Raw genomic sequence first — 27,365 nt, 5'->3', positions numbered from 1 at the left:
TGCAATGATTTCAAGTTGTACACGTGCCTTCATAGAATTTTTAACAACCAAGAGCCCACGCAAATATGTCCACGTGGACTCTATTTACAATCTTGTAACTAGTCACTATTAAATCAGGTAGCCAATTTGTAAGTGGGAGAGGTAAGACATTCAGACAAATCATAGAATCTAGAAGAGCCGAAATGAAGAGGGAGCCGATCTCAATCCAAAAGCTTTGCATCAATCTAGAATTCTGACAGAAACTCTATGTAATGTGCACCGCTGCCTATCTCTACGGGGATAAAAGGCGTGAAGATACGTACGTACGTACTCAATTGATATAAAATCAAAGATTATGGATGAGATTATTTATAAATTTTAGCTATCACCTGTGCAGAAAATAAATTAAAAAAGTAAACTTACTGTTTCATTGATGCTCGATTTCTACAATTGCACCCATTCCACCCCTTTCAATTAACCCTTCAAATTAGAAAGAAACATCATTTTATCAAATGTGTTAAACATATAATGGTAGATTAAAGGGTACCTATGTAGTTTAATTGATTTAAACAGAAAAATAGACGTGGTTCAAGTTAAATGTGATGTGTGAACAACTCACATTTTATTATACCTCACAAGGTAACAGAATCTAGGATTTTGTCATCAATAAAAGTAGAAACATTGTAGTAGACATTGCCTTCTATCGTCATAGTTGCTCACTGTTAATCAGTGTATTTTAGTTCATGGTAACGCAACCGCTTGCGTGAAGCACGAGATTGGCATTCTACAGCCTGATCATTATAATAATCATTACGTAGGTCATTTTGCGTATTGTACACTGTGATTTGTCGAACTAAGTCTAGATTTGGACATGAGAATATAATTAGGAGACGAAAAACACCTCATTTTACTTAAACTTGAAATAAATAAAAGTCAGCGTGAAGATACGGTTTTATTTTGCAGTGGAAAGTTTACTCCAAATCTTTAAGACTATAATTGCCATAAAATTACTCTTATCCATGAAAGTTTTTTCCCATAAAGAAACTTAAGTACAGCTATGGATTTTCCCGTCATTGCATAAACATACCATTTCTTCGAAATTGATTATTCCTTACGGGAAGCGCAAAACAACGAATAAAACTCCTGATGAATTCAAAATTTGCCTTGCGACAGGTATTCAGAAGTCTGGTTTATCCTGTTACTCGGAACCTGTATGAAGATTACCATATCAAAGAGCAGCTTCATTTGCGTTTAATAGTAGATTTGGATGCAACAATTTGGAATGAATGGGTGGATCATTTTGCTTCTCTTATCATGGGGATCACGATCGAAAATGATAAGTCAACTTGATAAATGTTAAGTTTTGGTTTCTGCCTGTATACATTACCAGTTCTGTTCATAAACTGATCAATGGGATGATGGTAAATAAAGTAGATGATATCCATTTACAACAGAGTAGAAATATTAAAAGGAATGACAATAAAATAAAAATACTTTCACACTTTTTAAATTTTATTTAAAAATAAATTATCGTAGTACAACTTGCACCAATAACAACAAAATTTTGGTTTGAACAACATGAAACCGTAACGTTCGCTCAAAGCATATCAACTTATTAATATTGCGCTCTAGAATTACTAAATTATATTCTACACGGTGCGACAGTTTGACCTAGGATTAAGTATTACATTTTTCTATTTCGTCATGTAAAACTCACTAACATTCAAGACATAAACGGAGATTCACCCCTCAGACAATGTTGGAGATACATTGACATAAAACTCCTTAGTATGGCGTCTCAAGAAACTGAGACTGGGTTCAATGTAGCCCCAACACGAAAGCAAACTTCAACACACAATAGTTAGACAAAAAAATAAAAAAGAACTTAGCTAGTAACAAAAAGAGTATCCTGTACGGGTTAAATATCGGTCGAAGGCACGGTATCCGGTATCATACTTGTATTTTCTTACAATACTAGCTGATTGTACTGAAAATTACGCGAATTCACTATAATACAACCATAACGATGGTGATCAACTTTCTAATTCTCATAAGTATTATAAATCCAAAAAGCTATATCTTCTGCCTTGAAGTAAGACTTAAGATTATATAATAGATGCCTATAATATCAAAAATCATGCTTGGACTATATCACTTACATATTGACGGCAAATATTCATAACTTTTCTTTTGTATCTCACTGCAGACATGCAATATAAAATAGCTTCATGTGCTAAATTGTCCATTTCATCTAGTTTTGTTCCATATTTCCTAACGTTTTGTGTCTAAATACAATTGTAAAGGAAATCATATTGCTTACAATTTTACCTAATTCTATTTATTGTAAGATATTTCCTATAAAATTGAAATATCATGAAGTGATTATCATAAATAATCCTAAAATAGTTATAGGCAATTCCGTTGTTTTAGTCAGTGAACATGTATGTGCAGACTTAGTGCATTGCTGTAACAATACACATTGGGAATTAAAAATACTGGATAAATTACAATTCAATGCTAACTGGTCAGATGATGGCTAGTTTAGGAAGGTATCGATTTTGAAAACCGTACCTATATCGAGCAATCGACTAAGCGCGTTCGGCGTAGCGTAGATCACTTGTAAAATCACTTCTTAGAGGATTATTTAAAAAAATATACAAGGAGCTCAAATATCTTGCAAATTGAGGAATCATCTTAATTGACCGCAGAGGAAACTGGAGTTTCCGTTAATTTTATTGCCATTACATTAACGTGCGTCAGACGAATTGAGGCATCGTGGGATGGTGCGATACGAACTTTTTTCATCTCCAAGTCTCGCAACCATTCCAAGTGAGCCTACATCTCGTCTCAATTTCGCCCTTAAATCTATTATTTTTTGACCTTCACAAACTTCTCCCTACTTACTATTCAATTTGATTATATACAAAAGTTGCTACGTTTAATAATTTTTCAAAGAGTATTCTCATTACAAATATGCGTGTAATCAAATGTTTTGACGCCAATTTCTTTTTACATCACTTCATAATTGGGACTATCGTTATCTTTATTTGTTTGCGTTTATCAAAAAGAGACATCGATAGTTTTGCGAGTTTCAAACTCTGTTTTGTTATTGTGTTCGATGTGTATAAATAAATTAGCGTCATTCCCTATAGTTGTATATTAAAATTTAGCACAGTGTATAATTTTTGCATCGCAGTCGGCAAAAGTGAAATTACTAAAATAATAGCGAGCACAGTTTTCTGTGACGTTGCTATATAAAAAGTTTAGTTGGCGTTATACATCACAGTAAAGAGTGACTTCATTGCTTCAATAAGTGGAAATAATGTGACTAACAACAATAATATTAGTCATTATACGACTATTTATCGATGTCTTATTGTCGTCATAATTAGATCTAGATTTATTACGATTGTTTGAATGGAATTATTACATTGTGCGAATATAGACAAAGGCTGTCTCTTTGACGAAGTACTAGACACAAGTACGGATACTAATGTTCTAGACCATTCCTTACAAATCCATCTCCAAGTATGTAGAAAGATCTTACTAAATTATCAAAAAAATAAGCTAGATACTAAATTACTTTAGACAAGAACAAACAGGCGACCCAGTTTTAAAAAATCGTAAACGATCCGTGTGAAACCGCCGAGTTCTAACTAAACAGTAACTCTTTAAATTATTACAGTCAATAAAAATGAAATACTGAACTTAAAACCTTGAGGGAAACCAAGAAAAAACAAACGAGTTATAAAATATGTCGAACGTGAAGATTGATGTAAGATAAAATGTCTAGTGAAACTTTACTATTCGATTTAAAATCGATTCACGTCATTGAAGAATCGAGTCCAAATCGTTCAGTGCGTCATCGATTGCGCTAATTGGCACGGCTGTTGTATTGTTTGGACCTATACCAACTTCCTTCACCTCATAATTCATTGTGTTGTGTTTTTTGCTATTGAACTTGGCCTCCATCCAATTGGGATGTAAAAACAAACTTCACATTAGAAAACGAATTAACAAGCTCACCAATTCTTTAGTAGTCATAAAAGCAGACTTTCGGTGTTTTCAAACGGAACGTATCAGTACGATATTTTAGCACGTTTTATTACTTGTTAGTTCTGTCTAAACTTTTTAAATTAGTATGTGTATTACACCGTAAACCTCTGTGGGTAATTTTCATTCAACTTTGTTATCGGTTACGATAGAATTTGTAAGTTGATGTTTCGCAAGTGCTGACTCAGGTATAGTTTATGCCAAACACCATTTGTCTGACAAACCAATTCGCAATAATCAAGATATTCGACGTAATACTTCTTTACCTAACTTACTAAAGCAACAAAGTCCCTCAAGCCTCAATCACGTCAAAGTACAGTCACGCACTAAAGTTTCGTCCATAATTTGAACGCATTCACCTACATAAAGCGTGCGACGCTGTTATTCCAGCTGTTTGTACATGTCCTCTATTTGGGGTTTGAAATAGCTCCTGATTTCTGGCCGTTTCGCCTTCATTGTGGGTGTCAGGAGACCGTTTTGTACCGAGAAGGGGTCTGGGTGTAGGTAGATGTCTTTGACCTGTGGAAGATAGAAATTAACGATTAAGTATGATGTGTATACCATTTTCAACTCTGGGTGGAGAAATAAAAGAAAACAAAGACATGGGGGATAATGAAACTGATAAATAATCTTCAGATAATAAAGAAGCTCCAGATAATATAATTTTAGAAGGGGGTTAAAGTCAATATCTAAGACTATGCACAAAATATCCTCGTGAGACAAGATCCGTCTACTGCAAGTTTAGAAACCTTGGCACAGATACGGTCTCCCCACAAGTTATTAAAAACATCGCAAATAAAAATTAATTTTCTAACTGCGCATTTATAGCTACGCCACATCCTAATCTAACTACGTCTAAACAATATTATTACTAGTAAAGTATTTAATACCAAGAAGTCCTTGGAACAATTCTCAAAATAAACAAAATCGAGACGTTTAATCAATTTTTATTTTAAGAACGTAATTGGCTGGATAAGGATTGCAACTGATTACTTCCTAGTTTTAAAAATAAAATGAATTTTATTAAGGAAATATTCAACGAGTGATATTGAATTGAATACAATCATCGATTTAGGCTTATCGTGTTACCGAAATAGAGTTACGATAGCGTTGATAATACAATCAAAGATAATAGTGGTCAAACAAGACTAGTTTTTGTGCTGCCGATAAAATTTTATTTCATTGTCAATGTTGCGCTGCGTAAAAGGTTGTTTTATTATATCGCTGATTATGATATGTATGAAACATGATGTCATTTTATGTGACACAGATTTTAATTTGGGGACTGCACGCAAAAAAAGACTAGTAAAATTTTGAGAAAAGTTCATAACTCATTATCAGATAACTACACGAACGGGATAGTTTAGCAAAGGAAACTGCAACTGGTAATTTTTGTTTTTACAGTTTCACGTTGCCTATTATATGTTTCTGATCGAATTTTAGTCTTCGACTTCAATCATCAGATGAAGTCTTTCATTGTAAAGGCTACTACAATTCCATCAACATCGGTTTAGTATTTTTGTGTCATAAACCAAAACATCTATCCACAAATACAATTTTTCATGTTTAAATCTTATAGGTACCATCCACATTTGAATGCAGTTTAGATCCAATCTACACATTTATTAATCTGACACTAAACTGATATAATAAAGTACTGTCTTCACCAGTATCATTCCTCACCTGTTCAAAGGTCTTAAGTCCAGCATTACGTCCCCACTGCAGCATGTCCTCGAGGATGATCTTCTTGACGCGCTCGTCCTCGCAGAGAGCTGAGAATGTTCCCTTGATGCCGTTCTCCAGCGCCCAGCACTTCACCACGTCCACGTCGGGTACGACCACCGCCACTACACATGACTGGAAGAAATTAAGCAAAAGAATATTATTATTAAGTTAGACCATATTATTCACTGAGTATAATATGACGGGATTTCATAAATTTTTGCTAATTACTAAATAAGAACCACTAATTAACCCTTTAGCCTCGAAGTGAGTACTCAAAGAGTCATCAGACCATCACAGATGGGGCCAAATAGGGCTGATGCCGACCTGGGGCTGCGGACTGCCTAGCGGGACACTAGGGCTTCGGTTCGAAAATCGGGAGTAGGAATGGGGTGATTTTTAGTCAGTAAAAGTCTGACACTCCCTTTTGCCTCACCCAAGGCATAGTTAGCTTAGTCATTGGATGATTTTCCCCATCAATAAAAAAAAAATCGACCTGAACTTTGAACTAGACACATCGTGACAAAAATCCTCCCAAAAAACAAATTATAATGCTCAAATTGAACCATCTAATAATAAACGACTATTTTAATATAGCACAAAGTTTATTTTTAGAAGATACTTGTTGAAATCTAACTAGAAATTCTTGGCACTGACAATGCAAGCACATACAACTGCATGTCAAAAACTGACTCACAGACTGACAGTGCCTAAAAATATTGATCGATTAGTTAGCTGAGTGTGAAGATAATTTACAGCTTAAAAACAGGAAATCGGTTTCCTGTTTTGAAGAGGAAGAATTTGTAAATTAAGATTCATTAATAAGGAAAATTGCTATAAAAAGGTAATGTGACCTAAATCGAGGAGGTATGCTCAGATTATTTGGACACAATACAGAGAAGTAACGAAAAAAGGAATATACGTAATGTTATCGGAGTCAGCAAATTTTTCTCCATCGAATGATGTGTAATAACTCAGTATCGCAAAAAATCGATTAACCTCTTTTGGCCGGAAGGCATCGATATGTACGTAAACTTCATTGAATAAATTCTCAATAAAAATCAGGTATAAAGTTGCCTTAACCAATACACATGCGTGGTGTGGACGCTAAAGTAAGGACCATAGATACTAGATTATTGTAGTTTTTGCCTCCCCCATGTAACAAAGGAGCCAGTTTATTTTTGTGTGTAGATAATTAATTATGTATACAACATCTTTACTTGTTTACCTTTAGAGACTCGCCATGCACGAAAACTTGTTCGACGTACTGACTTCTAATGTAAATGTTTTCAATTTTCTCAGGAACTATGTATTCGCCTTGCGACAGTTTGAAGATATGTTTTCTTCTGTCAATGATTTTCAGGGTTCCATTCTGTAATAAGAGAAATACAATATATAAGCATTTAATTTAATTTATAAAATTTACCGCCTGATGGTATAGTTATAGCAAGCTATTGCTGTTCATAGAATTGCTGCTTTAAAATAAATACTGATGACGATATTAAACTACTATATAAATAAGATATCTAAATGATTTTTAGAGTTAATCTTCGTGTGTGAAACTACAAAATAGAACCAGCTAATTATCATCATCATCATTTTCAATTCTATTCAGTTTCCAATAATGACCATAAACAACTGCATTTAATTTAAAGAAAATATATCAAAACCAATTTAAAAAGTTGCACTCACCGGCTGCCACTTGCCAACATCTCCCGTGTGATGCCACCCGTCGTGGTCAATGACCTCTCGAGTCTTCTCTGGCTCCTTGAAGTATCCCTTGAACACGTTCGCGCCTTGCACGCACACTTCTCCCTGACCTTGCGATGCGTAGTACTCCATCTCGGGCACGTCCACTAACTGGAAGGAAAAAAGGTACAGAATTTAATAAAATCGAAGCACATCAGTACAGATCTGGTGGCAGGGCGTTTAATGGACAAATATCGTATATACATTAGGCTCGCTCTACTCAAAGAGACTCGTAATATAACCAAAAGTCCGTAGCATACCCCTTCAGTGATCACAAAAAATGAAAAAGAAAATACAGGCGTGGTTTTTACGGAATATGATCAATCTGAAGAGATAAACGAGGTCTAGCTATAGCTAAATGAATTGCGGACTGCCTAGCGGGTTACTGAAGCTCGAAAAGCAGAAGTAGGAACGTAGTGGTTCAAAAGTCTGATACTCTCTCTCCCCTCGCCCAAGGCTGGAGAAGGCATTGGATAATTTTCCTCCCTCAAAAAAAAAGCTATAGCTAGATACAGATGATGTTAGAACAGATCCATTTAGTTAAAAAGTATATAGGTACTGCTGAAGTAACCAACACATTTACAGCTACTTTTACTTTTAAAGGTTTTGCACTAAGGAAAACTAAACATTCCGAATGATGAATTACACTTAAAATGTACAGTAAAACAACAGATTTAAGAGCTGCTAATGCGCAATAATCCCATGAAATACGATTTTAAAAGTACAGCAATAACTCTTAGCCTGAAAAAAATATAATATGACGATTTGATCTATGAATAAACGCGTCTGTCTTCACATTTATCATTACGAAGGTCGATCAATGCGGTAGTATGTAAAGATATTTTTGATTTGGATAAACCTAGAAATGTCTCGAATTGTGGAAGATTATTAAAGTTGAAGCTATTGATCCGTTTTGAGTAAACATCGGAAAGTATTCTGAGTCATTTGCTGTATCCTGGGGTTTTAATGGTCATTTGTCAAAGCCGTTGAGTCAAATGTTTTGGCAGGTGCCGAATCAGAGGTGTTAAAATATTGGTATTGGAGTGAATCAGCCAAATGTTTGCTGTTATATCATATTCGATGCGTTTAGCCTAGATTCTCTAGATCAAAGAGAATTCAAGATGTAACATTAATAGGCTGAAACACGTGTGTGTCTTTTCAAATCTCGTTATTTAGAAACCATGGAATCAGTTTATTGGTTTGTCTGTAAAACGTTTGTACCTTCTTAGTTTGTATAAAGGCAATGAGAATTTACCTTCACTTTGCAACAAGCGACGGGAGGACCGACATGTTCAGGTACGTGGTCTCCCTGAACAGTGAGAGTAACTGGTGCCGTACATTCTGTCTGACCGTATCCTTCCACGATCTGAAAAAAAAAACAAAAATATATTAATACATCATCAACATCTTCGAAAAATAACGTGTCATCCGCACTTGGACAAACGTAATTAGTATCTAATGATATTTATATTTTTACTACGTAGGTAAATAAGCCTAGTTTTCTTGCTTATAAAATCACAAATAAGAATAAACGATCTTGTTTGCGTAACCGTGTTTATAAACGATGACAACAAGAGTTCACGAGCGAATAATTCCACTAGGATTAACTAAGTGGGTGGATAAGAATGAACTGAGATCACTGTTTATAACGGATTACACGAATTCCTTTAAAATCTTAATAAGAATTCAAACCACCATTAAAACCAAAATGAAATACTTCGAACAATAAAACTACAAAAATTTAGACAATGCTAAAATCGTGGACTCAATGACGATGACGTGAATTATTCCGTTACAAAGTAATAAAGACCGGTTAAATTAATTTCCTTCATTTGATGAAACAAAAGATTTTGCAGTAACCTGAAACTAAACGGTCATTCACACTGCAGTAGGCGTGGTTATTAAACCAAATCAAGAAACGCCTCTCACTGTGACTCATTTGACAACAATAGATGTGAATGAAAATTTAAAAGAGAATCAGATGGTCTAGATAGATAAAGCTAAAACAGTTTTAGATCTTACATTAATAAGAGGCGATGAAGTGAACATAATAATATTTGTTCGAAGAAAACAAACATCAGTGCATAGTACGGCCGTCAAAATAATTTATGAACACATTGATATTATTCTGCCCTGTGGCAATCAAAATGTTATGATATAAAATAAGAGCAAAACTGTTCTCGAAATAGCTGAGAGGACTGTTGGCGGTATTCCATACGACTGGATAGTAGAAGACAATTTGTGATATGCGGGAAGATTGATGTGGTAGACTATGTTAGATTTGTCTTTCAAACGTTCAGACAATAATGTAGTACTCTAAAATTAAATCATTGTATTTTCGACAGTTATTTTCATCCCACAAACGTAATACAAAATGTACTACAGAGACTATTTTTCGAAGAGGAATCTGAGAATATTGTCTTTACAGAATTCGTGAACCTTCTTCGACCACATTGCGGCTCATTGCCAAGTAGACATAGTAGTAAATTTAATGGAAGCCATTAAACGTGCTTATTAGTAACCTGTCATTCCCTCGAGACATGAGATGACCAATGTCTAATATTACACGGCACGAGTACCATCGTTACTGTTGAGGAACGCCAATCATGCATTTTAATGATGGATGTCAATGAGTGAAGATTAATGATTGACTACAATGTCATCGCAAACTTTTGACCCACGATGTCTACTCGATTTCATTGGCTTACATTTAGAAGACGATCAGTTTTCACACGTCTGTCAAAAATCGGAAACCTTTGAAGAAATTATTAACTTTTATAATATAGGCGATTGTGAACACTGTTTCTTTTAGTCGATTTATTTTTAAGTATCAACATCATCATCAAGCTCAAGATCACGCACTATTGGGTATACCCATTCTTATCTATTTTTTTTTAAGATATTTATAAAGTAAAGCAATACTATGTAGATACATACCAGGCAGCCCAACGCGCATCGTGCGAAGGTGAGTACATTGCCGGCGAGGGGCGCAGAGCCCACCACCATGATACGCAGGCGACCGCCCATACCCTCGCGCACCTTGCGGAACACCAGCTTGTCCCAGACTGAGTCACTACGCACTATACCCCTGCAAACAGATACATCAAAATTCACCATCACACAGTATCAAACACAAGATGTCCACTATTATAAATAAATAACTTCTAGATTGGCCTAGTAATAAGCAACTTGCATCCAGTGACTTCCTGAAACTTTTATCAAGCCGTCTGTCCAACATCAACATTAATAAAACCATAACCAAGATTATTTATCTCTCATATCCACAATCAAATAGTAAGTGCTAAAGTTTAGCCAGTTGTATAGGCCCTAAACAACTTTTATTAGAACCGTGTTGCTACCAGTGTTAAGTTAGGCTAGAATTGCAACCCAAAACAAGTTGAATCGGTATCAGAAATAAACCGCTAACAGATAGTTAAACTATGCCATTTAATAAACAGGCTGGGTCATTAATCGAACGGCTAATTAAACTAGTTGGCTGCGACAGTAATAAGTTTAGGTAAGGGAGAATTAGTTTGTGACATTAATTTCACATCTGAGGTATTATTAAAGCAATAAAATCGCCAATCGTAGCCAGTAATTGGCAGTATCCGTTGACCATAAAAAGTACTCAGCCTCATATCTTAGTACCAGTAGCTAAAGGCTATGTCTCCCTTTTTTTAAGCATAAAAATATATTTACTTGGCCTTCCGAGTAAAACCAACCAATAAATGCCAAGGTTATAACTAAACTTATTAAATTAACTATTTTAATATCTATAAACCCTTTAGTTCTAGCCCTTGATTCAATTACGTCGATAGCAGCGGTAATAATCGCACTACTTAACAGGAATAAGATGTTTTAATGTAAATTAGTTTTGTAATTACCTTTTTAATTCTGACTCCTTTGCCGATAGCGCCATATTAAACAGCAGTTTCTTGATCTTTGAACTAGATATCTCAGACTGCGCTTTGTCGTAGAGCCTGTTCAGAAGGCGAGGTACGGCGGGCATCATTGTTGGTTTCAAAGCCACCAAGTCGTCACCTAGCCGTCGAATATCACCGCTGTAGAAACCCACAGCTCCTCCTACCATGTAGAGAGCATTCTAGAAAGACCAAAACAAGCTCATTAAAATCTGATTTTGAACCAAATAGCGAGGAGAGTGCGTGAGCGAAAAGCATCACAGTAGCATAAATTGTACAAGATATGATCATTGTAGGTACTTGGCAAGCGAGTGGACAATTTAATCGTGGAATGATGACATCTTACGATTACATAATTAGCTCAGTATATAAAGGGCGGCATTTATTTGATGGCGGTGCCACACTTGGCTTAGCATATTTGCTGAGCGGTATCGCTATTTACACATGAACTCGTACATTGTAAACAGCACATGCAGTTCTGTGATGTGTAAAGAGCCGACTGGTGTGTCCATATTTGTTCAAATAACGAAAATACAGGAAAATACTTCATAATAGAAATTTTAACTCGTAAAGGTAGGTACAGTTATGTAAGAAGTTATAATGAGTACAGTTTCTTTTATGGCATGAGAATAAAAAGAAGAATTACCTCGCAGCACCGCTCCAGCATGTGTGCAAGAGGTAGGAAGGAGATCATGACATCGTGCTTCATAGGTCGATGTTCGCCAAGTTGCATGATAACGCTGCACATCGACGCGACTACGTTCTCATGGGTCAACATCACGCCTTTAGGCATTCCCGTGGTCCCTGATGTGTAGCAGATTGTACATAGACTTTCCGGTTTTGGTGGCTGAAAGAAAATACATAGAGTTATGAAGTACAAAGTCCACAATAATTTTTAAATCGTGCCAGACAAATGTTTTTGTAAGTGTGTAATTCGATAGGGATTTGACTAAAAACAGTTTGAATTTCTGTCTAATACTCTATTGGTCTAAGTATGGCATTTTTTTAAAAGTATCTCAAACAAAACAATAAAATACTTACAAGGCAAGGGTGATCTTTTTGCGCGCCTTGTATTTCAACATCGCTGAACTTAAGAATTTCAACGCCTCGGCTCCTCGCTCTTTGATGCGTCGATGGCGAGACCTCCTTTATGGTGATCAGTTTCCTTAAACATCTCGGCGACTGGTCGAGTAGCAAATTGGCTTTTTTGTCGTCTTCACAAATAACTACGGACATTTCGGCTGAAACGAACAAAGGAAATAGTTAGATGCCAATCTAGGACATTATTAGAATTCTTTGTCTTTTTCTAATACCCCGTCTTTCTGAGAAACTTGGGCCGTAGGAATCTGAATCAAAGCGTCCAGACAAAAAAGGAATAAAATAAATTCTACAGACATTATAGCTTTATCTGAATCTGAATTTATAATAAAATTACGTACTAAAGTTAATGCCTTTTCAGCTTTAATTATAGGTTTAGTAACTGCAGATAAGTACTACAAAAATAAATCAAGCGAATCAACGTTGGTTTAATTAAAAGGACTATAAAATGTACATGTACTTACTTTGATTTACAATGAAGGCACATGCATTTGCTCCGAGAGTATCATATAATGGCACAATGACCATTGAATAACAGTAGGCAGCCTGTTCTGTCATCACCCATTCAGGGCAATTCTGTGAATAAATACCTGGAAAACAGAAACATGAGTTAGCATAGGGAAAATTGTCCTGTCTGTACCGGATGTTGATATACCGGTTGATGGGCGACTTACCCACAAATGTGTTTTGGCCCGGAACAAGTCCTTGGCATATAAGTCCTGATCCGAAGTTTTTCGCTCTTAGCAGAGTCTCATTGTACGTCTGCCACACGTATGGTTTATTTGGTCCCTCACGCCAACCGAGGCAATTGCCATTATCTGCAACGAGATTAAAGAATTGTCATTTAACATTGTAGATATTTATTATAGTCATCATTTATCATGTCTTCAATCTCATAAAGCTGTCTTAACTCGACCAGTGGTTAAGTGGTGGAATATTCCATACAATATAAACTTGCTTCATTTTTCCAATGTTTTATTTTTATCAAGCGAATGAGTACAAAGCGCCCGTGTATTGTGGTTTAAAACAAAAAAATAATACTGTCCCGGCTACTCTAGTGGCACAAATTACGTTTAACTGTATCCTGTAAACCAGTTTCTGAATGATGTTAACAATATTTTGTAATAGTGGGGTATTATCGTATTTATCGTTAACGAGCGGAAATGTGGAGGGAAATAAGGTGGGTCTTAGAATTGTGCCTTGGGGCACTCCCTATCTTGCAATTGTATGCGTACTATTACAATGAGTGCAAGCAACTGAGTATGTAAACTTGTCTAGTTATACCTAGGTTTAGATATAGTAACTTTACAACTTTGTAACCACAAACACTAGGGATACTTCACAATGCTACTTACTTGATTCTTTGACGCCCCGTCGGAAAGTTTCATAAAGTGTACGTGTGTCTTCATGTAAGTAGCGAAGGTAACGACCGTTTTTCGCTTCTTTGTAGAATTTTGATACACGAACCATCTCGGGCCCCTGTAATGAAAGGAGATATTGTTCATCAAGTAAACATGTAATGATTTCATAATAAGCCCAGTGAAGTGAACACGTTTAGTGTCACCGCACTGAATCCTTGCAACGTACGGGAAACTAATCAGCTGTAATCTTATTAACAAGTGAAGTCATCGGATTATTACGACGACCCAGTAATGGTTAATGAGAATTACATAAATTTAAACAAACAGTCGAATGTGATTATTTCTTAACGCTTCATAAATGTAATTTTATTGCTACAAGTGCATGGTGTCTACCTACACGAAAACGATACAATAACATAATCATTGCCAATTTTAACATTAACATTTAGATCTCTTTTTTTAAATTCATGATAATTATAATTTGAATCAATGTCGATGAATAAAGCCATACTTGATATAACGACATGCGACAAACTTCAGGAACAGATTTTTTTTTAAACTGACCCTTTATATGTAAGTAAGACCACAAGAAAGTACTACATAAAGTTACTAAAATCATATGCAAATGCCTCTCCGTTAACCTAATGACATAGTTGGCCCACTAACTCCGAATCTTGACTCGGAGCGTGGAGCACTCTTACGCGTTACGGTATATTATTATTACAGTTTACACAATGATAAATGGAACGATGAACGGGTCAAAGACACTTGTGAGAATAGAAAAAGAGTAACAATTTCGCGATAGAATCGGTAAACCATAAAATGTTATGTCATTACGGTAATGAACATACTATTATAAAGAAGTTTGTTGTAATAATACCAACATTTTCTAATTTTTGTGATAGAACTCTTTAAAATTGTTATTTCTGGTCATATGACACATGATTGTATTGAAACTAGCTGCTGATATTTTAAAGCTATTCGAGTTTATAGATTTAATTATGATGTTTTGACATCGTCAAGTGTTGAAACTGTTTAATTGTAAATTGTAGACATAACATTCCTGTTATTCGAAAACAAAATCGTCGTAAGAGTCCTCAATCCGGAAAACCTCGATTAAAGACAGACTATTTATAAATTCAATGTGAATAATATCGAGGGAAATGATGATAAATTTTGAGAAGCTGTAAAAGCAATGACGGATGTCAACCTATTAAAATAAATTTATGAAAAACAAAATGTGTGTGAGATCAAGCAACCCGATCTTGAATTTCGTATGCAAGGTCAAAAGGAAATTGGTCACGCGAAGCCAACTGAAAAATGTGCTGGTTTACTGACTGAGTATTTATAAAAACTTCGTGACACACACGACTGTTGTCCACGCTATTCTCAGTTCAGTACGCTAGTCTCGTACGATGACAATTTTAGAAATAAGAATTGTCATAATTTTACATATAAAAGTCAATTGTACGACGTCTACAATCGGCTTTTCTACTTAGAAAAAAATCTTTGAATTTGAAATAGTATTTACGTACTAAATCTTTTTATTCGAGAATTTTCTTTTTTGATTGACTTTTGATTTAATGAACATACAAGTTGTCATGTTTCTTTCATCTTATTTTATCGCGAATAGCACGATTTTCACATAGTTTTTCCAACTTCCTGTCAAAAGTTATAAAATCAACAAACTTATTTTTTCGGTATAAGACTGATGACTGTTGATGAAGCGAAAGAAGTGTGTAAGAACCGTGGCAATTGGCGTTCTATTGTCTCTGCCTACCCCCATGGGAGACAGGCGTGAGGTTATGTATGTATGTATGTTATTTTTTCGGTTATAGTTTTGTAAAACCTGATTAAGATTAAGATTAAATACAAAAACAAAACGTAATGCATATGTTAGCCCATACATTAACATTAACACGTACATAACTTACTCTAACTTGACATTGACCACCGAATTTCAGAGGCGAGGAAATTTTACGTGACGCAAAAAATTCTATAAATACCGTAGGAAAGCCCTGAAGAGGGCGTGACGGGACATGCGGGTTTTCTTGGCAAGTGGAATTATGATGATGTCTCGAAAATAGTTGACATTGTCGACGTGTTTAGTTTACTGTTATTTCCGCGTGGATCTTTAATAGTTGTATAATTGTTAGCGCTACATTTCAGAGCATTCAACTGGATAATGGATATTTAAGACGGTGGTGGGCATTCGGGACAGAACTAATTTAGACTAATTTAGTTTTATATTCTAGAAACTTCGACTATCACCGTGTTATGATCGCCATTACCAGCTTTCGTCGAATTTCCAATTTCGAAATTCTTGGTTGCAACAAGGAGGTTGGGTATTGAACGGTTTATGGCAATAGGCTCGTTATGCTCATTTCTAACTATTTCTAGTGAAAAGCGAATTTGCAACCTGAGAATATTGGCTGGCTTAATGGTGGTGTGGAGGTACATACATTTTCAGTGTCATTATAAGATCCTTTTCTGTTTTGTGCTGTTCAAAAGCCAAAAGTTAAATACTTTTTCTAGGTTACTCAAACAAAGGCTTGAAAGACTTTTATTTTCTCACATTTCCACTTACATTTCGTTGACATGTTTTTGAAACATAACAACTGCTCTTAATTTTGGACTGTGTTATATTTATCTTCTAATTTACATTCACACATTTCAAACTGTGTCACATGGCACATAGTAGTAAGTGCTAAATGTTATTGTTTGAAGAATTATGAAAGTAAAACTGTAACGGATGGACAATCTAGTGCATGGAAAAGTAAACACTAAGCGCTTCACCTAACTAATAATTCAGAATGTATTATCTTTGTTGAACACGATCGATATTGATTGTCATAGTCTACAACTCTATGGCGTGTGTTCTCGATTTTTCACAGAAGGTTAACGGGAATGTTGCTAGCGAACGAATATTAGCTTGGCCCTTTACTGTGACGATAACGGTTTTCGGCTCCAAACTGGTTTGTACTGAGATGATTATCTATTTTTCGTTCGACAGTTATGTTACTTACATAATGTTTCAAATTGTTTTCGTATTATCTTCTCTATACTCTTTTCTTAATACTAAAACTGACTTGTATATCTAGGTAGCTTGTGGTGTTTCTTTTTGACATTTCAAACTAAATTGAAGTGAGACCCTGACATGAAAATACAATAATTATAACCGAACTTTTTACCTGTCTTTCAACAGTCTACAAAACTATAATCCATTACAAACTTCAAACAACAGCAAAAAAATGCTTTCAAAATTCTTTATGATATAACAATGCACATGTTCACTTGTTATATTTATTTATCGTTAAGCTAAACAGACGCTAAGATCAGCTGAAGAATAATTAGCGATCAACGTCGATGTCACTCATTAGCAATTTACCCAACATAAAATGTTGGCACTTTGTCAAATATGTCACGGGATAACTCTTTAGTTGGTGCAATTATGTTACTAATGATATTATGAACAATAGCGACGTAGACAGTCTATCACCTATAGATTGATTTTGTTTACTTTGGTTGACAGAAAGTAAACAAAGATTGCATCGTTGCATGGTATTTAGACAAGTGGTACCAATAAGTGATGGGACGATGAAAATAACGAAACCAGTAGTATTATTAGCTTTCACTGTTTATAAAATGTGAGTACCACAACTAAATTATATAGTTTTATAAACTAAACTAGGGTCAAAAATAGAAAACACTAATGAAGTTGGGATTAATGAAATCAACAAAGCCATGTTTGGATTTAATATCCGCAATAAACTTATCAAGACATTTCTAATAGCAGATACCAATTAGCAATGCTCACGAAGACGTAATTCTTGAATACTCTTTTATTAGCTGCTTGATTAAGTGACTAGGGAATATGGCAATAATAAATTTAAATATAAAAGAAGACTGACATTGGTATCGTATAGTTTAGAAAAACATGTTCATTAGTCGTTCCTGTTTTCAGAACATTTACAACTGCCGCTAATTTATTATCCATTCAGCTTTGTGTTCCCAAAGAACCGATGATTCTAAAACGTCCTACGCACTGGAAACAGTAACATTTTCTGAAGATCATAACTCAACCGTTAATAATTTCGCCATTGATATTTACGAAACTTGAATGGAATGTGTAGACGAACTACGCATTACTGCATATCTTATCGATGAATAATAGGCACTGTTCTGAGGCTTAGTGTGAACTAAAATTAATGGCATAGGAGTAGTAGAGACTTATAATAGACTGGTAATCCTAAAGTTTCAAACATGAGGAAAAAATTTATATCGTAGAGGTATAGTAAAAGAAAACAATTCATGCCAGGTCATGTTAAGACTTCATTCCATTTTGACAGTAATCAAATGGATGCTTAAGCAAGCCGAAGGTAGAAAATAATATTATAATCAGTTACACAACGTTAATTACAAAAGAAAAGATTAACATACTTTTTCTATGTCTTTCGATCTTTCTTCTAGAAACCACATACCAACAAAAATCAAAACATTTCACTGTGAAAATTGCAACAATAAATTTACAAAATCCATTCTTTCCAGTAATATTTCAATGTCATCGTGACAGTAGGTATACAAAGTAATTGCGTGTGGGGATGAACGTAACAATAGTCCGTCTCGATATTCTCGATACCATCCCGTGACTCGTCTGGATCGTCTGCCAAAAATCTATATAATTCAGTCAACTCGTGAGCAAACGACCCTTCACGAAAAACATTTACGTTGTGTCACTAGGCATGAAAACGAACTAATTTTATAACATTTATAAAGTATTTGGTATATTTAGAATGGGTAGCACGAGAATTAATCTCAGAATAGTTTATTACGTTGGTGGTATAAAAATATAAAACATAATGTTATTTCAAGGTTGATTTGCACTTAGCTTTTTATCCCTGAAGGGATAGGCAGATGAGTAATCGCTGTTAATCCCCAGTTACGCAGCTAATATAGAACGAGTTTATTTTCATATACAGTAGTCACGAACCGTGCTGCCAGTAAGAATTTTGGTATCAAAAACTTTGCGTGACACTGGAAACTAACTGACTAGGAAATATGTTGTCAAGTAACGAGGTAGTCAGAAAATATATGCCACAAAATAGTAACAAACAGCCACGCAATATTCAAGCATTTAAAAATCGTAGGCAAACATGGTCATCGTTCATTGCACTACTTTAAAATTAAGAAAAATTGGGCCGATTTCAATGATAGATATTCACTTATTTGATTATACTAATTTGTTACTGATCACAAAGCATTATTGTGGTTTTTGTACGATAGCCGAATGGTAATGCATAATAGAGCAACGTAGTATAAAATTCGACAAAATGCAAGATTCCTCGCGTGCAGATATCAAGGATAATATTCATACAGGGTGTCCCTGAAATCGACGTCCAACGGGCACTAGATGATCAGCAAGGTTCCAAGTGTTATCAGAAAAATATAAAAAAAATTCTAAGTCCTACAGTTTTTAAATTACAGTGACTTATGTGTTATCCACGAAAAAGTACACCCTGTGCCAGTCTTTTGACTCTTGTTGCTACAAATCTTTATTTTTTCGTCTGCAGTCTTCCTTACATTATCCTGAATAGGGCTCCAGTAATATGGAATCATAAATTCTTAGCCAACTGCTTTAGATTGGAAAACATTGTTAGTTTTAGAGGAACCAAATACTCTGAATAAAATTTTCACCTTACTTTAAGTGACTGTACTTAGTAAATTATTTATGGCGCTAGTAGTGGCAAATTTCACCAAAGTTGGCGCATTTATTAAGGATTATAAAATGGTATAGCACTTTGCACATTATTTCTTAAATTCGACACAAAAAAAAGATTTTTCAACGAAACTCCGTTTCGATGAATTTATTTGAACTTACTAATATTTCTTCTAGTGTACTCAAATCATACGTTACAACCTTGTATGCACTAGACAACACTTTGCACGCGATTTGTTATCATTGTTTTGAAAATCAGCGAGTTTCTCTTGTCAAACAACATTGTCTGTCTACTCATGATTTCGCTTGCAGCTTTCGTCGGCAATATTACTAGACTTACTAGAGGAACTGATGTTGTGTATTATATTCGTAGTGGCATGGTGTACATGAGCCCTTACGCACAATTACTCGTCATATCACTATCAAAAAAAAAAAAAAAAAATGGGTGAATCCTCCGATTAAGTTACGTACTCATGCCTTGTGATCAAATGCGGGATGAAGCATCAAATATTCTTTAGTTTGTCGAGAAAGAGTTATTTGCATCGTTACAAGGAATTGCAGGTAAAGCACAAAATAATTGAAAAAATTAATAATCAACATGGCGCAAAAAAGCCAGTGCTCAAACAACATTGTCTGTCTACTCATGATTTCGCTTGCAGCATTCGTCGGCAATATTATCGCTAGACGAACTGGTGTTGTGCATCTCGAGCCATCGTACCCGGGCTTCGGCATTTTAGCTGAGCACTGGCTTTATTGCGCCATGTTGATTATTAATTTTTTCAATTATTTTGTGCTTTACCTGCAATTCCTTGTAACGATGCAAATAACTCTTTCTCGACAAACTAAAGAATATTTGATGCTTCATCCCGCATTTGATCACAAGGCATGAGTACGTAACTTAATCGGAGGATTCACCCATTTTTTTTTTTTTTTGATAGTGATATGACGAGTAATTGTGCGTAAGGGCTCATGTACACCGTGTCACTACGAATATAATACACAACATCAGTTCCTCTAGTAAGTCTAGTAATATTGCCGACGAAAGCTGCAAGCGAAATCATGAGTAGACAGACAATGTTGTTTGACAAGAGAAACTCGCTGATTTTCAAAACAATGATAACAAATCGCGTGCAAAGTGTTGTCTAGTGCATACGAGGTTGTAACGTATGATTTGAGTACACTAGAAGAAATATTAGTAAGTTCAAATAAATTCATCGAAACGGAGTTTCGTTGAAAAATCTTTTTTTGTGTCGAATTTAAGAAATAATGTGCAAAGTGCTATACCATTTTATAATCCTTAATAAATGCGCCAACTTTGGTGAAATTTGCCACTACTAGCGCCATACATAATTTACTCAGTACAGTCACTTAAAGTAAGGTGAAAATTTTATTCAGAGTATTTGGTTCCTCTAAAACTAACAATGTTTTCCAATCTAAAGCAGTTGGCTAAGAATTTATGATTCCATATTACTGGAGCACTATTCAGGAAAATGTAATGAAGACTGCAAACGAAAAAAAAAAAGATTTGTAGCAACAAGAGTCAAAAGACTGGCACAGGGTGTACTTTTTCGTGGATAACACATAAGACACTGTAATTTAAAAACTGTAGGACTTAGAATTTTTTTTATATTTTTCTGATAACATTTGGAACCTTGCCGATCATCTGGTGCCTGTTGGACGTCGACTTCAGGGACACCCTGTATAGGTAGGTACTATGTGATTCTCATGTGAATGGAAGTTAACGGCAGTCATAAAGCCAATTTCAAAGACAGATCTTTGTACAATATATTTCAATATATTTCATATATTTTAGCTCTAACAACCATGATTTTACATGAAGCAATAATGATAGATACAAACAATAATAATAAATACAGTGGATGCTACTTTGTACTCAATGTTAAGAGTAAAGGCGGATTCAACGCCTTAGGCATTATCGATCAGACAACCTTTAGCAATAAAGATGCAAGACTAACATAAAACTAGAACACATGGTGGATGCAAGACTAAACCAGTAGACAAAACGTTAAAATACAGGTTTAAGAATTGGAATACAAAATACTTCCTCTAAAAGTATACATTAAACAATTAACAAGGGGTTTTTTGAAGATATTAAGTACCATAGATATTAAAGTTATTGATTATTTGATTCTATATCACTTTGGAATTTAATATTAGTTTAGGTGATATATCAAATAGAAAGGGGACATAAAAAATAGACATTAAAATCCCGAGATCACAATCAACATGAAATAAAAGCAGGTAGGTTGAAGTGATGTACCGCAAACACTCGTTACGTTTTACGCATGCTTTTGGAGTTATTTTTGTTTCTTATTATTAATAGGTGAGCCTCTTACAGCCTCTATTATCACAACCAGTTATTATTCTCATGTAAAAGGGACTAAATAACGTAACTTGTTCTACTGGGAATTTACGCAAAAATATACAACAGTTTAACAATTGTACAAAAAGCCATGCGACATTTTAATTTGAGCGACAACGGCTGTGTTTTGCAAGTTATTGTTTGCAATCACTTGCGATCTTTAATACATTTTAAGACAATTTGTTTTAAATAATTATGGTAAATTGACCTTGGCATTACATAACATAACATATCATTTTATTACTTGAAATTTTAGGGACCCATATCCGACTGTCGCTTCACTCAACCAACGAGGCATTCATATATCAATACGGAAATCTTTATATAGTTCTTGAGTCCGAATCATAAATTGGGCCCTATCACCAACTTTTAAGATATTAAATAAGTGGGTGTGTGTCGTCACGAATAGTCATCATGGTACTTTTCACAGAGAATTACGAAGGTTGGTAGTATATTTATCGTTAAAGTATTTATTAACCGTTGAAAGCATATCAGTCGTCGGTATAATATCTAACCTTTCAATATAATCTTCTAGTAAAACAAGCTTTAACTGAATATCGGCATTTGGCATCGGCGTAGCTGTCTCACCTCCAATGTAAACATTTTGTGTTTAATGTCATTCTATTCAACATTGCTATAAAACTTCAACATTCTGATCGAAAACAGATTCACTTTGCATTATACCATCGAATCTATTTTGCTTCAAACTCGAAGGCATAAACATAAATAATACGTAGCTATAGTTCGAAATCTCTAGAAGTAGATCAATAGTGGTGAATTCGTTACAAGACCCTTGATAATCGTTGTCGCTCTGTTGCCATACAAAGAGTCCCCACTTAACCACAACTTTAAACCAAGCAACTGACAGAATGTTTGAATATTACTGTACAATTTATATGTGTCTGTAACCAAGCAAGGCTATTCCTAAAGGTTTTAAGCAAACTAAATTAGTGTTGTCTTTTTCAATAAAAATATATTTTAATTATGTCTGTCAGACTTACTAGTCTGACAGACATAATTAAAATATATTTTTATATTTTAATTATGTCTGTCTGTAAATATAAAATATACTTAGACTGTACTCAGTCTAAGTATATTTTGAAGCAAAACAGTGATTTTAGAATCGAAGACCAGTTCACAAAAAACGAACGGAAGCAACAATGTTGAGGAAGGATCTGCCACCATTGAAAAAGAGGATGAAGTAGGCATAAAATAAAGGAAATCCTTTATGAAGATTCCAGAAAAAGTGGTAGGTATAGAGTTATAGGAAGATTTGTTTTTTTACAAATCTTTCACACATCAAAGAGTGGAGTCACTACTTCCTCTAGTTGTTTTTATTAGATATTTTATTAAGAGCATTAGTAAAACTATTTGTAACGTCTAACACTAAGGTCGCCTGTTTTATGTTAAGTCTTTGCAAATTACGTTCGCGTTAACGTTTCCGTGGTTTATTGCTGTTATTTACTTAGATATTAGGGATGTAGCTCGTAAATCTCACTGAGACGAGAAATACTGTGGAATAAGTGTTGTCAACATGTTTCTATATAATATGAGTTTACTGTACCATTTGATAAATTATCTTCTTTTTATCCAAAACTATAATTCCATCAATATTATAATAGAATCTTTTATTATTGTCCTTTTATTTCTTCCAAGTTTTGAGGTGATTTGCTTGATAAAATAAATTATTTTGCAAGATCACGATTACGCTAATTCTTCTCTAAAGAAGAAAAGTGTAGAGTCCTAACGATAAACATAGAAATTGTGCCAATTACAAATAGCTAGGGCGAAAAGAAGAAGAGATGATTTTAAATACACGATGTCAATTGATATAGATAGATTAGTTTAATAAGAGCAACAATAAATTAGAACGTCCCATTAATAATAAATAGTACTTAATTCACATAATAACTTGTTGAAGTGAAACAGGAAATACAATTGCTTAGTTGATTAATAAACGTCAATCCAAAGCATTTAATTGTTTGAATATACTCAAATCAGTTGTTTGAAATTCTTCGACATCTTGCATTTACGTAAGCGTCCAATGAAAACATCACCTGCTCGTATCGCATTTAAACAAAAGCAAGGGAAAGTACTTTGTGACGATGACGGTATAAATGAATTATCTAGAATTAAATGTTGTTCTATTTCTAATCAGTAGCACCATGTATCTTCGCCGGTGGGACTTTTAAATGATCTGAATCTAAATGTTCTAAATGTTACGGAGCTCTGCCAACTATCGGGGCGTGAGCCACGTCTAACAATGTTTCGACCTCTACAATACATATCAATTTTACTCAACACTATGCAAATATTGCAATATTATTCCTTCTATCCTACAAAACACTTCAAGCATTCTCTCTAATTGTTTAATCATTTCAAAATGACATATTTATTAATCACCATTATCTCGAACGATCTGAATGCTCACTAACATTATATTTTATTTTAATTTCATAACAGAAGCGTATTTAATTTCGTAACAATTCCAGCCGTTACAAAATTCTCACTAAGGATTCTTAATTGCTAATTTAATTATTTCGTGAATGTAATTTTTATTGCGTCTTTGAAGGTGTACAAGCTATATCACTTACTCTAAGGGCATCCGATTGTTCGCTGAGGCTTATCGGAGGTCGAATCGGAGGGACTCCGATACAGCAATTACAGCACGCCATTTTTATAATTAAATGTTATCACTCAATAAAATGCACCGTTTCTTTTAAATTAAACCGTTTTATGTTGCGCAATCATCGCAAAATTTAATTAATGGAACGCGTTTTAACTTTTCATTGGGCTCACTACACTTTTCAGAGTTCACAGTTTGTAAAGTCGTGTGAATGGACCGTCCCGGTTAATAGTGTCGGCCGAGTCACTTTGGCGGACTTTGCAAGTATCTCGTCACTTTCGCTAGAGACTTTTGGGAACTGACAGGAGAGCAGCGGGCTGGGCTGCTCGTGGTACAATGAGTTAAAAATATCGCTCGAAGATGCGCTCTGCCAACTCGAGATCGTCGGCTGTTGGTATTAGGACAACTCGAACTTTGATACCGCAATAAAAAGAGGGAAACCCTACCGTCATAATTAAACAAAAATCTATACATATAATAAAATCGTAGAAAAGTGCTGTCTGTACATTGAAAATAAAAATAAAAAAAATAGCAGGGGTTATTGTTATGTCATGTCGAACCCAAAAATGTAATTAACTTTTTTTTTGTCTGTTTGTCTGTTTGTCTGTTTGTCTGTTTGTCTGTTCGTCTGTGCGCGCTAATCTCAGAAACGGCTGATCCGAGTTGGATGCGGTTTTCACGAATATATTGTGGGATGCTTAAATTTACATTTAGTGTTTGTTTCATGTCAATCGGTTCATAAATAAAAAAGTTATGTCAAATTAAAGAATCACGTCGAACATTCTATGCTTATACCATTAATCTCCGCAACTATTTGACGGATTTGGTTGAAATTTGGTACAGATATAGTTTAGAACCTTAGAAAGGACATAGATATATTTTTATTTCAAAAATCAAAAAATAAAAATAAGAAATAAATTATTTATAAATAATTCTATGTCGATCGTTACACGACTTCGGTTCATGTTATTGTTTTAATTTATCGAAAAAAAGTAAATAAATAGTAAAAAGGTATGAAAAAAATAATATCAATATAATAAAACATTTAGTACAAAGAAAATGCTCTAACGGAGTATAGATAATTCTATGTCGATCGTTACACGACTTCGGTTCATGTTATTGTTTTAATTCATCGAAAAAAAGTAAATAAATAGTAAAAAGGTATGAAAAAAATAATATCAATATAATTAAACTTTTAGTACAAAGAAAATGCCCGAACGGAGTATAAATAAATAATCCAAGTTGTCTTTATCGTTTCGTTACATTCATTTGGTTGGGTATCGGCCGAGCGCTTCGGTACTATCGTAGAAAAAGTGTATTATCAGTCGTATGATTATTTGTATGTAGTGGTCCTGCTGTTTCGTATATTCTAAATTGGTTTCGTTGTATTTGTCAATTAATAAGTTTATTTGTTGGGTTTTCCGGGTTTTTTGGTTAAACTATTTAACGTAGGTTTAGTCTGATATCGATTATTAGTAGTTACTGTAGTTAGTTTTTTTAATAAAATTGTAAGTCTAATTTATAAATTAATTAGATTAGATTTAAGTCGTTTCTTTTAAATTATTTAGTTTAAGCTTGGTTATTATAGCATAGAGGATAGGTTGTAATATAGTTTCTTTTTTAATTGTTATAAATTCGTAATTCGTAGCTTTCTTTAGTTTTAAGTTAGTTTAAGTCCGTTTTTAAACTATTTTTTCAATGCCCTAAGTGAGTATACATCTATTAAATTCAAACGCAGAGCTCATTATGTTGATTTTTGAAGAGTTCCCTGGAATATCTTCCACATCTCATTTTTGAAGAGATCCCGCGAGATCGGGAACTATGTGGTTAAAACCAAAAATTTGCCGGAAGTCACTATTCCACGCGAACGAAGTCGCGGGCAAAAGCTAGTATAAAAATATATTTTATGGGATTAAGAGATATTCATAAATGATATTTTTATCTGTGCTGTCATTAAATTGTCATCTTATTATATTTTTGTTTATGCGTTATCTAAGTTTCTATCGTAAACAATTTCTAGATTATTTGCATACGCAGACAGAGTATGCTTTATTTTATCGCCAACTTGGTACAAACCGTGTTTATCGATCATTGACCTCACAATATGTATTGAAACAATAGGTCCACGATTGTTTTATCAGATAATCTCTATTGTGGCCATGAACTAGGTACGAGTGTATTTTGTTTTCCTCAATATTTGGGCTATTAATTGAGTCCGTAAATGGAAGCCACATTTGTGTGTAAACAAAGCTGGGTCCATTGACTAACATTACATCATCGGGGGTAGGCCTGCGTCCTTCCACGAATTTCTGTTACGTAATTCTACGAACCGCTACGTTGTTTTTCGTTAAAGATCTACGATGAGCCGTAAAAGTTACTACAACTTCTTACAATGTTACGTTAGTAAATTTCCTTGTTGGTTTGTATGTAGTCGTACTGTATAAATCTCCTAGTTCAGTAGAATATCTATCAATCATAACATGTGAAACTTACCGACTCAAGGAGGCTCTGTTCGTGTAGTGTCACCAGGGGCTTCTCGGGCTTCGGTCTCGTGCTGAGGTAGAAGGCCGAGGCAGCCGCCACGCCGGTCAGCGCCAACGCACCCGCTGATCCGCCGACCATCCATAGGTACTGGTCAATTTCGCTCACTGTAAAGAAGGAAAAATTAACTTAAATCGAAATTCTCGGGAATATTTTTAGTTTATTTACAATTGTCAAAAGAAGTAGAAGAAAATTATGGGGATGGATTTCCTGCTAA

At 34.6% G+C, this 27,365-nt stretch overlaps 1 protein-coding gene across 4 annotated transcripts in view; it reads right to left on the bottom strand.

The window, feature by feature from the left end:
- Positions 1–1,478: 1,478 nt before the first annotated feature.
- The window catches only part of LOC118271687 (long-chain-fatty-acid--CoA ligase 5), a 56,903-nt gene continuing 31,016 nt past the window's right edge, over positions 1,479–27,365 (bottom strand). For 3 of the 4 annotated variants that reach the window (XM_035587835.2, XM_035587834.2, XM_050693620.1), the window contains exons 3-15: positions 27,101–27,255; positions 13,877–14,000; positions 13,196–13,339; positions 12,986–13,111; positions 12,465–12,664; positions 12,070–12,270; positions 11,388–11,605; positions 10,441–10,591; positions 8,759–8,869; positions 7,447–7,614; positions 6,983–7,126; positions 5,716–5,889; positions 1,479–4,551 (exon numbers count right to left, since the gene is read on the bottom strand). In XM_035587835.2, the coding sequence (XP_035443728.1) occupies positions 4,414–4,551; positions 5,716–5,889; positions 6,983–7,126; positions 7,447–7,614; positions 8,759–8,869; positions 10,441–10,591; positions 11,388–11,605; positions 12,070–12,270; positions 12,465–12,664; positions 12,986–13,111; positions 13,196–13,339; positions 13,877–14,000; positions 27,101–27,255 (2,054 nt within the window). In that variant the 3' untranslated portion in view covers positions 1,479–4,413. Of the gene's footprint in view, positions 4,552–5,715; positions 5,890–6,982; positions 7,127–7,446; positions 7,615–8,758; positions 8,870–10,440; positions 10,592–11,387; positions 11,606–12,069; positions 12,271–12,464; positions 12,665–12,985; positions 13,112–13,195; positions 13,340–13,876; positions 14,001–24,575; positions 24,945–27,100; positions 27,256–27,365 lie in introns of those variants that run through there. The other variant, XM_035587837.2, reaches the window with a different exon arrangement.

Source organism: Spodoptera frugiperda, chromosome 5 (assembly GCF_023101765.2).
Source record: "Spodoptera frugiperda isolate SF20-4 chromosome 5, AGI-APGP_CSIRO_Sfru_2.0, whole genome shotgun sequence".
NCBI lineage: Eukaryota > Metazoa > Arthropoda > Insecta > Lepidoptera > Noctuidae > Spodoptera > Spodoptera frugiperda.
The sequence above is the reverse complement of the archived record's forward strand: the minus strand, read 5'-3'. Positions and strand labels throughout refer to the sequence as shown.